Source organism: Seriola lalandi, unplaced genomic scaffold (genome assembly GCF_002814215.2).
Source record: "Seriola lalandi dorsalis isolate HSWRI2012SDOR001 ecotype SW California unplaced genomic scaffold, Sedor1 jcf7180002054763, whole genome shotgun sequence".
Lineage (NCBI taxonomy): Eukaryota > Metazoa > Chordata > Actinopteri > Carangiformes > Carangidae > Seriola > Seriola lalandi.
In genome coordinates this window covers 165974-177772 of record NW_019525316.1, presented here as the reverse complement: position 1 = coordinate 177772, position 11799 = coordinate 165974, and the positions used below count along the sequence as shown (strand labels likewise).

Genomic DNA, 11799 nt, shown 5'->3' with positions numbered 1-11799 from the left:
GCTCAGCCATTGACTTCCCCCATCGAGGAGCTGTAGTCGTGTGTACCTGCGAGCCACATCAGGGTCACCTTTCCTCTTTCCACTCTTTCACCCTCTTTACGGGAACATTTGTTTTTTTTCTCAGAGTGGTTTCAGTGTTGCTTATGTTTCTACTTCACCCGCCTCCGGCCAAATGTTGAATATTGGGCGACAGATGACAGTGACAGGCAGGGTGTTGGTAGCTGGTCGGTGATAAGAGATAACTGGGGGAAGGCGGCTGTTGGACGCAGATAAAACGGATAATAACGGTCTAAACTCGACAATGAAGCAACAACAAGCTCAACAACTGAACGACTATGGACACGGTATGTTGAGCTAACGACTCGGGGGCTAAAATGTCTCTGAATGGACTTGTTCAACAAGAAACACCTCGACAACACCTATCACTGGATCTGATTCATCTCACTAATGCCGTACTTCCTTTACTTTTCCACTAATAAAGCTCGTATCTAGTCAGTGGCTGACAACTCAGAAGATGTGGCTTTTAATCCGTATGTCAGGGAGCTCACACGGAGTGCATTTATCCAAACTGAGGCTAACACAGCCTAGGATGTTATGGCTGGAGCACCGCCTGACCCTCTCAGCTGCCCTCCGGAGGAAGAAACAGTTGACCGGGGTCAGATCTGGGGTCCATCCGACACCCAGGCCCCTCACGTCGGTTCTGCCCTGCAGCCCAGTCAGAGGTCTCTCTGTGCTCCCTTCACACACCTCTAACTCAATAGCCGGAGCACGGACAGTCACACACACACCTGTTGCCTTTGCCAGCTCTTCTGCCGCCTCCACACCCACACCAGCCGGATCAGCCAAGACCCAAACGGGCTCGGAGAAAGAGCAAACGCCGACCACGGTCCCCTTGGAAGATGTGAAAAGGATTTTGGGACTTGCTCACCCGGAGAGATGGACACTGGCAGGTAAACTGTGTGTATACGTGTTTCTCAGACCAGGGACGTAGCAAAACGTTGAGGGCCCTCTTTTCATTTACCTGTCTTGCATTACCGTTTATCCGTCCATGAAAAAACAAGGTCTGTTCATCCACAACCAATTATTTTGTGCTTCCCTGATAGAATAAAAAAAACTTGTTTAAAGGCTGTCACTTTTATTGTAATGTTTTTTTCCATTAAAGAAAACAGTTGCGGGTTATGGTGGGTTAAATATCGCTTTTTGTCCGTCCAACGAGGTTTGTGGAGCTGTAATACAGTGTTCAGATGCTCTCCATTGTTCCCGTCATATTATCTTGCAACTGACCTAAATATAGAAGAGGGATATGCACACAGTTAATGTCAGCTACCGCAAAGGAGGATGGGTTTTGATTTAGTATATGAAGGGAAAAATTTGCCAAATTATATTTCTGCTTTTTCCAGTTGGTCTCATACATTACAACAGTTGTTGTTGTTGTTGTTGTAGTTAAATAACCCCTTCCATATTTGAAATTAAGACTTCCTTTGACAAATTGTAGCTTTGTTTTTACTTCACAATCATTCATCTGAGTGTATCTTTTGCTTTTAATTCTTGTTTGCTCTTGCTTTCTGATTTGTGTCTCTGTTTTCACTGTCTGTTTTATCCTCTCAAGCTGCTGTAGGTTTCCTAACTGTGTCCAGTGCAGTAACCATGTCAGCTCCATTCCTCCTGGGTAAAGTGATTGACACCATCTACGCAACTGGAGCAGACACAGAGACAATGGCAGCCTCCCTAACATCGTTATGTATCATGCTGACGGGAGTGTTTCTGTGTGGTGGGGCAGCCAATGCCACCAGAGTCTACCTCATGCAGATCTCAGGTGAGACAAGGAGGGGGGTTAATACTTCAGAGGCACAGACACATTCACCTTGAATTCAGATGAATATTCTGCTGATTATGTGAATCAGCAGACTGTTTCAGTGAGACAGTATCTTAGCTCTGTGTTCCTCATTAATGTCTTTTGTCCTCTCTCCTCAGGTCAGCGGATTGTTCGTAATCTCCGTACCTCCATCTTCTCCTCCATCCTCAGACAGGAAGTGGCATTTTTTGACAGGAACAGGACTGGCGAGCTTATCAACCGCCTCTCCGCTGACACAGCTGTGGTGGGCCGCTCAATCACAGACAACCTGTCAGATGGGCTGAGAGCTGTTGCCCAGGCAGCTGCGGGTGTCAGTATGATGGTGAGTACATCACTCAGAGTGGTCCGCTGTGGTTGGTCAGGACAGGTTTGAGTGAGGAACTAACAGACATCTTTTATGACGTGAAATAAATTTGTTAAGTCTTGCATTGCTGATGAAAATGAAATACTTTTAACACCAATTCTGCAAAGTAAGGACATACTAAATGTCCTATTAGCCACAAAAAGAAGCATCGCTCCCAAATGTGTCTGTTGTTTTGATCAAACCTGATCATGAGAAATGTAATCCTAATCTAAAATCTAACAGTCTTCCAGTTATAAAGTCTTAATTTGATGATATACAAATGCTCACAATGTACAAGTCATTCAGTCATTCTCTCTATAATAATAGTAATGATGATACTACTATTAATATCACCTTTAACAATAATAAGGATAATGATAGTTGTGGTAGCAGGTGTTGAGCTAGTTAGTTATCCACTCAGAGCTGTGGGTATGTGACCCGAAAGTTAGACTATAGGATTGTCGGAAAACAGGTTTACAAAATTTCTTCTTCTTCTTCAATACAAGGAAATGTTTAGATTCTGCTGAAAGAGTGCCACACCCACAACTCAGGAGAGTTGTGTAGAGTAGTTGTAGGTACTGGGGGCAGAAAACATTTACCAGCAGGTTCATCCTCATCTTGTCACTAACAGGAAGATGATAGTGAACACAATGCATGCTTACGACATACAACTTGTTTTCCTTACAAGGAAGTCAAATTATTTCCTAGTACAATGAACATTCGTGGAAATGAATGGAAATAACCTTCTGTTCCCTCCTCCCTCCCTCTCCTCTCTCTTCTTTTTTTCTTCGCCTTTATTTTTATTAACTGCTGTATTTTTCTCTCTGCTCTTCTAGTTCTATGTGTCCCCCAGCCTTGCAAGCTTTGTATTGCTGATTGTTCCCCCTGTGGCCGTTCTTGCTGTAGGCTATGGCAGATATCTTCGCTCCATCTCCAAACGCACACAGGATGCACTCGCACAAGCCACACAGGTACAGTGCACGGATATACACAGACTGAAGGCACAGCTGAGGCATAGTTAATGAGGTTTTTTGGATGTTTTTTTTGTTTTATAATCACATTATTGGTGCAGGGATTAATTAGATGTTACTTGAAGATGTGGTAGTTGAAAACAAGGAAGCTGCGACAAAATGTGAATGCAAAGTTTTGTCGATAAACTCAGTAATTATGCCTTTACAGTGTTTGATTTAATGAAGGTCTTTTGTGAAAACAGCAGGTCACATTAATGGTTAGTGAAGCCCTACTGTTTATGTCTATCTAATATAAATGCTTCACTGCTTGTGGTAACTTAATTAAATTTGCAGAGTACATTTGCAATGTTGATCATGTAATTTCCTGTAGATAAAGTACTAATAAAACTCTGTGTGTGTGTGTAGTTAGCAGAGGAGCGTATCAGCAACATGCGGACAGTCAGGGCTTTTGGTAAAGAGCTGTCAGAGGTCAACACGTACACACAGAAGGCAGACGAGGTCCTCAGCCTGGCCAGGAAGGAAGCTGTGCTACGAGCTGGTTTCTTTGGAGTGGTAGGTTTGTGTGTGTGTGTGTGTGTGTGTGTGTGTGTGTGTGTGTGTGTGTGTGTGTGTGTGTGTGTGTGTGCGTGCGAGTCTTGTCAGTGATGATGTAAACCAAATACACAGTTAGCAAATTAGGTATTGCACACATGCTTCTGCATTTTGCCATCTTATTTAAGGGTTGTTGCAATAAAACGTTACAATGTTTCACCATTTTTTCACAAAGTATTTTCCAATCATCCATACATGGTAAGAGAATAGATGAGCCCACTTGCATGATTTACTGTAGCTAGCCTTGCAGCTCCTAAGAAAACCTATAATTTCACCCCTATTTATGTCAGTGATAGCCAGAATATGAGAAAAACACATTTTAGTATAATGAAGTTCATCAGCACCACCAACAGCCTTCAAAATGAAGAGAAAAGTTCATGAACACCACTCAGACACAGTGTCAACAAAAACCATATACTGTATCAAAACATAACATTTAATGTTTGGCTATTGCATTGATTAGATTTAACTAATAGGATCTTATAAATTGGCAACTGAGTCCATAGATGGAAAAAAGCTCTTTCTCTCTCTCTCTGTCCTCTTCATGAATGTGTGCAGTACTCCCTGCGTGTCCTTCCCCAGGCTGTTATTAAGCAAATAACATTAAAACGCCCAGTGGCCTGTAGTTAGTGACACAAAGATTAGCTTATCCATCAAGGGGCCCAGATAGGTTCTCATCAGTGTAATCATTGCTTTGTCAGGGAGTAGCAGTGATGCCATATGTTGTGGTAATCAAATAACTGTGTGTGTGTGTGTGTGTTTGTTTCAGACTGGTCTCAGTGGTAACCTCATGATCCTGTCAGTGCTCTATAAAGGAGGCCTTCTGATGGCCAGCCAGCACATGACTGTGGGGGAGCTCTCATCGTTCCTCATGTACACCTTCTGGGTGGGCATCAGTATCGCAGGTATCACCCACATATGCACACTCTGAATCTCTTTATTGTAACCATGTCCATGTGTGTGCACTGTCATATGATCGCTAATAGTTTTGTGTTTTTCTGTTTGATGCATAGGTCTTAGTTCATTCTACTCTGAGCTGATGAAGGGTTTTGGAGCCGGAGCCCGTCTGTGGGAACTGCTGGACAGAAAGCCTGAGTTTCCTCTAAATGGTCAGTGCACAAATACACATGCACGCAGGCAGGAGACTATTAACTTGCTACATCAATGATTACCCCATAAACACATCATTAACATCTTATAGTTATTTGTGTTTTGGAAAATTGTTAATATTTTGTGGAGAACTGTATTTTTTCCTTGGATCGTTACTGCTAACAGAAAAGTGTAAGGTCTTAACCTTCCCTCTGTGTACATTGCCTGTCAGCGGTTGTTTCTCTAACTCTACAACTTTCAAAGATTCACTGCTTTTACTTTGCTGCTGTAAAACAGAAGTCAATATAAGGCATCAAACTTCTCTTGCCTTTAATTTATATTCATGTTTTTGACTACTCAGTGAATAAACATTATGTAATATTAATATCTTAAGGCGTAATGACTGTGTCTAGTATTTTTTTTTCTTTTATCTCTGTGATCATTTGTTTTATTTCCACTCATTTCATTGTTATATTTTGTTACTGTATCAAGTTGGTCAAGGGGTTTGCAAGTTAAACTACATAATCTATTTTTGTGTTTCTCCACAGAGGGCTTAGTGCTCCCTCCAGACCAGCTGAAAGGCCAGCTAGAGTTCTGTGATGTCTCCTTTGCCTACCCCACCCGTAAGGAGGCTCCTATTTTCCAGAACCTTAGTCTGCTGGTCCCAGCTGGGACCATCATGGCCGTGGTGGGATCCAGTGGGTCTGGAAAATCAACCCTGGTGTCGATGCTGCTCAGGCTTTACGACCCTGATGCTGGTGATAGCAAGAGCTTGTTCAGCTACTGCTCACTCATTAATATGATGATGACAAACTAAAAAGTACAAGACTACCAATGAAACGTGTTGTTTTTTTACCTCCAAACAAAACCTCTTTAGGTATTATCAACATCGATGGTCATGACATCAGGGATCTAAATCCTTATTGGCTCAGGAGTCACATTGGAACTGTCAGTCAGGTAATGAGCGAATGTTTAACTTGTTTATATTCCTATACGACAGCTCTCACAGCACACACATAAACACACATTTCAATTTACTGCAAGTGGTGAAAAAAGAAGCATCTTTGAGTGAAGATTATCTCAAGTCATTCTCACATTCTCCCCCTCCTCTTCCCGCCTCTCCCATAGGAGCCAGTGCTGTTTTCTTGTTCTATCAGGGATAACATTGCTTACGGTGCGGGGGACCCAGACGCTGTGACCACAGAGGACATCTACAGGGCAGCCAGAGTGGCCAACGCCCATGATTTCATCCAGGCTTTTCCTAAGGGCTTTGACACTATAGTGGGGGAGAAAGGAGTGCTGCTGTCAGGTGAGGGACAGAGGCAGAAGCACAGCAGAGTTATGATACCATCATCTATTTCACTGTTGATGCAAGGAACTGTATCTACTATAGTTAGTATCTCATTTACTTTGTTTGGGTTGACCAGTGTTCATCTGAAACTCATATTTGACGAGGTGGGACATTCAGTGCAGTAAATTTGAGCCCTGTGTGCAGTGTATACGTGTAAACATAACTGAAGTTAGCTTGTGTGTTCATTTCTCAGGTGGTCAGAAGCAGAGGATAGCCATAGCTAGAGCTCTGCTTAAGGTAAGTACAGCAGCACTGTTGATTTACTTTTATCCACATCTGAAGAAAGCATAGCTCTCGTCATACCTCTCATCTGCACATAACGTTTATCCTGCATTAACCCTGGTCATAGTAAATTACGGGTAGGTGATCCAAATCTGGATGTAGCAGCATGTCCTTGTCAGTTTGTCTTCATCATTATTGTTTACTGAACCACAAAAATAACTTTAAAATGACGAGTGGAACCAGGATCTATGTTCTAGTCTCAGCTTTCCTTTTTTCTGTGAAACCTGAATTAGTATGTATAAACACTTCTTGTGTTTTCTCTCAACAGGATCCTAAGATCCTGCTTTTGGACGAGGCTACCAGGTGAGTTATAAATAATTACAGTAGAACTGGTAAACAAAAGTGCTTTACTTGCAATACTTTCATTGTTTTAATCCGTATTGACTTTATTTGCTCCTGCACAGCAATACAACACTGTTAATCTGTATAGAAATTATGACCTGGTGTCCATCATTCTGGTTAGAGACACTTGTTTGGTCGTTTGAAAAAAAAAAACCCTAATCTTTCCTCAGTGCACTGGACGCTGAGAATGAGTTCCTGGTCCAGGAGGCCTTGGAGCGCCTGATGGAAGGTAGATCTCTCTGTCTTTGTCCTTTATTTTACATCCACTTACAAATAATAGAATTAACATTCAATACAGTTTACCTTTTTTTTCCTAATGAGACTCTTTGTTTCTTATTATGTCCTGCCCTTCTCACCCAATCAACAGGGAGGACAGTCGTCATCATCGCTCACCGTCTGTCCACCATCCAGAATGCGAACGCCGTAGCTGTACTGGATCAGCGACGTGTAGCTGAGTGTGGCCAGCACACAGAGCTGCTAAGCAACAGGCAAGGACTGTTTAGAAAACTGATGGAGAAACAGGCATTTCTACAGGAAGAACAGAAACGAGCCCTGTGCTGAGAGGACGGGGAGTATAGACGAGTGAAATAGGAGAATGAAGAAACCTGGAGGTGAGTTCAATGGCTTTGCTCCAGAATGGGTTGAAATGCCCCAAATGTTGAGAGATGGAGGGGGAGGGGAGAGAGGAAAAGATATATCCATTTTGTGTCTGGAATGGGAAGAGATGGATAAAAGGAAAACAGAACTTACCATAGGAGGACTACAGATGGGAGATATGGAAGCCATTGAGAAACATAAAGGGATTTTCTTCAATTCTTCAAGTGTCCCTTTACTACTGGAATGACAATGTCGCATCACATAAAGAGCTGTTTGGAAAGGAAACACATGGTAATCCACAGAGAAGACCTAAGTACTGAGACATGGATCAGTGACACACTAGAGATGCTTTATTGTGAAAATATCTAATTCTACACTGAAAAAGAAGACAGACAGACAGACAGACAGAGGCTGAGAGTGAAAGGAGACACTTTTCACACTGGAGGCTCATGGCCAACGTGATTTAAATCACTGTCACTACCGTAGCTTTGGGGAAAAACCCCAACCCAGTTTGAAATATTCAGACCTGTGACAGAAATGTAAATGTGTCAGAGAGAATCTGGTGCAAAAGACAAACCTCTCTTTCATTCTCTGCTATGGGACACTTTAGTTTGTAATCACGTTTATGATTTTCTAAACTAAACCAAAAACAGTCCTGTATGTTGGATACATATGTATTTGTGTCTATGTATTATTGATTTTTTAACTTGAAGCTTGCAGAGCCCTTTTCTTTCCTTTTTAGAGTTTTAAAAAGCCAATTTAAGCAGCTACTTGTCATGTTTACACTGTGTTGTAAAACAGGACTGAACACTATTTTGACATGTCTTGAATTGCCATGAGAAATATGAATGATAGTCCTGAAAGTCAAAGCTGTGGTGCTACACATTAAAAAAAAAAAACATTTCTCTTAACAAGGGACTTGGTACAATTAGATTCAGTCACTCTTGAGTTTTCCTTTCTTTTGATTTTTCTGACAGCCCTGAAACTGCTAAACGTAACCATCTTTATGTCAAACAAAAGGAAAAGTGCACAGTAACTTAAAGAAAGTTGACTGATGCCTGGTAAGCAGCATCTTCTCTGGAGAATGTTTTGCTGCATTAGAGGAGGAAAGATACTGGAGGCATCTTCAAAGTCAGAGGTGATCTGTGTGTCATGTTCACCTCTCTCTTGACACTTGTCACTCATCTCACTTTCTAAAATAATTCATTCTGTCACTTGTTTCTAAGCTTTCTCAGAATGAATGTAATGTTACTCAACTTTCTCGTTCTAAACTATAGATTGTGGAAAAACAGAAACCAACATTAGGACTGAACATGTCTGACTGTGTATACGCTTTACCACTGTGTCTCTCGGTTTGTGACATGTTGTCCCCTTCATGCTCTGTTAAGTGGTCAGTGTGTACAGGATATCCTTTTGGTCTGCATCAAATTCTATATAAACAGCTCTAAAACCACATAAATGTTAGCCTCCGCGTCCTTGAGCCAGCTAAATATTATAGCTGGCTTGAAGAGCCTGACTAAGAAGTAATGATTCTCCTCAGTAAATATTTGGCTTGTAAATGCCCACTTCACCGCTCAGGGAGAGTCTGGAGTGGACTAATTCAGAAGATTTCTTCTTAACCCTAAAGTGATTCTAGATTGGGTTTTTTCTACAATTGCTCATCAGACACAACTCAACACCATTGTTTTCAGCTGTAATACCCAGTTGTTTATGTGTGATATCCTTTGTTTATTGGCCTCAGAGCTGTACCGTGATGCTTGCAACGCTTTTGATTTGGTGCCAGCCCAACTGCATTTAACAGATCATTTCTCAATGGCTCAAACACTATGAGAATAATTCTCAAAACGTGTTGGTACAGTGGAAGAACTTTCTGACACATCAATTAGATCTCATGATTGAAGAAATATAACAACATATAATCCACAATTTTTTTTCCCTGTAAGATTGAGCTCCTTTGGACATTTGACTGCGATGACACGACAGCAAACGTGTACATTTCTCTGAAGGTTTTATGCCAAGTGGAAAGTTTCTTGTTTTGTTTTTTTATTATGGGGTTACAAAGTTGATTCACTGTGGATGTAACTTTTCATTTGAAGGCAGCGATGCATGGAATGTCAGCATAAATTAATACAACACCAATTATTGGTAATCAGCAATTTGAATAGTCTCATACTATTGTCTGTATACCATAGTCCTCACGTTGTTCGTTGATATAAGTATTTATTAGAGTGTATAGACTGTATATCACTTAACGTTTTCATTGTAAGATGATTTATTATGGAGAATATTCCTCTTGATTTATTTTCTGTATTTGTACTTCTTGTTATTTCACCTAAAAGGCAAATAGTTATGACTTGAAACACAATAGATTTTCATGTCATCAAGATGTGTTAAAACTAAATTTCACTTTAAATGATGCCTTGAACATCGTCTCTGAACATCACACGTCCAGATCTGTTCTCCATCAGTAATATCACCAAACCTTTGATCTACTGAAATTAGATAGAGAGAATTTTTGTTTTGTTTGTCATGTAACTTCACCTCTCAGTCCGGTCTAAGGTAACAGCTGAAGTGGCTTCGTCAGTTGATAACGGGTCTATGTCTGATTATAAATCACAGAAGACAGCTAACTTGTATCTTATGAGTTATAAATAATGTCACCGAAATGATGTACATGTATGTTAGATTTTTAATGATTTTGTGTTTGCTAAATTATTATACTTCTATGTAAAGATAAATGAAGTGAAATATTAAAAGTTTTTGTTTGTGGGAAAAACTGTATTTTTTTTAATACAGTACTTTATTTTTTATCTGGAAAAAGAGTCAGTCGTCCTATTTCATTCAACTCAGCATACTGACATTTTAATGAGACCTTCAGTGAAACACACGTTTTTCTCTAACGGTCTCATCAGTAACTGTCTGTTTCATGCATTATGTCAGGGTGTCAGTAGGTGGCGCTGGTGCTTCATACTCTGAGCTACAGTGACACTCAGGAGGTGTTCCACTGCTCTCTGCCGGTTCTTGGCACCAGTGTTCACTCAGTCCTTCATACCAAAATAAAACTTCATGGTAATGATGTGAGTAATGTGTACTCAGCTGTCGGTAGGTCGTGTTGACAGTGTGATGAACTTCTCATGCACATTGTCCCCTCAGCTGACACTCGGATAAGTCCTGGGGAAGCAGTGCATGAAAGCAATCACTGGGTTTATTGTCTGTTGTAAGTGTGTGGAGAACCTGAGGGGCAGGTTAAGAGTCTACCAGGATTAATCAAGTACACGTCAACCAAGGTAGATATTGTAAATCATGCTCAGCTGTTTATTTGATGTGATTTCAAAATGATTTCAAAACAGTACAGTCAAAAAATGCAAAGTCATGCTGTAAAACACCTCTGAAATAAAACTTTGGAATATTTTATGAATGGCACTCTTCCTTCAGACATGTTCATGAATGTTCATTATTGACCTTTGGTTTATGGTGAAGAAAATCATAAGCCTTGATTCTTTTCACCTTATTCATTTTGACAGTTTGATCTCTGATCATTAACTTACTTCTCTTACTTCTTCATCTCAGTGGGATTCTCCTTAAAACTCAGCAGTGGGTTGACCCCTCCAGCAGAGGCAGCACTTGTGCTCCTTTTCCTCAGTGCTGACCAGGTGCTGCTCAGCCCTGCATGGGTTTCTAATTCCAGCTCCATGTGCTACAGCTCCCCTCACTTTTCTCTGTATCTACCCCAGGCTATTTGAGGAACTACAGGAAAAGAGGTTCTTACCCCTTTTGGCCTCACAGTGTTCTGAGCCACATCAGTTTATTTACCACTCAAACACATTACATAGAGCCTTATTTGTTTGTAAAACTGGAACATAAAAACCAGAATATGCAATTTGGCCAAAAATGCATGAACCTGGAACAAAAAAATTATCTTTATTAATTCATGCTGCATTTCGGTTCAGCTCATCTGTGCCACGTTTCCATTGTTGGAAACTACAGACAAATATGTTTGAGCTCCATGAAGGAAACCAAACATTATGTGACATAAATCTGACACAATATGAGACATCCCACCCCTTTTAAAACTGACTCTCTCTGATCAGGAGCCATGCTCCCAACCCTGCCTCTCCTTAGTATGTCAACACTGTCCACCCCTTCTGTTTGCTGCCAGTCATCATGCAGAAACAAGGGGACTATGACTTCAAATTTAAATTGTATTAAAATACAATTGTGCTTTTGGAGATGTTTTAATCGCCCCTCAGCAAAATGAAGAAAAACAGGAATTGATTAAACAGCTAGTAATTAATCGATTTAAGTTTTACCTGCCCATTTACAATATCCACAGTATCCTCAGTCATTCTTCACTGTAACAACATACATAACAAACTGA

General features: G+C 40.8%; 1 protein-coding gene across 1 annotated transcript; it reads left to right on the top strand.

Moving 5' to 3' along the window:
• The first annotated feature begins 6 nt into the window (after nt 1-6).
• abcb10 (ATP-binding cassette, sub-family B (MDR/TAP), member 10) lies at nt 7-10835 on the top strand. The gene is made up of 14 exons (XM_023424983.2): nt 7-950; nt 1610-1816; nt 1975-2177; nt 3035-3169; nt 3575-3721; nt 4530-4665; nt 4774-4869; nt 5398-5607; nt 5727-5806; nt 5978-6158; nt 6394-6437; nt 6751-6785; nt 6995-7053; nt 7192-10835. The coding sequence occupies exons 1-14, from the start codon at nt 515-517 to the stop codon at nt 7383-7385; spliced, it is 2163 nt and encodes a 720-aa protein (XP_023280751.1). The 5' UTR covers nt 7-514; the 3' UTR covers nt 7386-10835.
• Nucleotides 10836-11799: the final 964 nt, after the last annotated feature.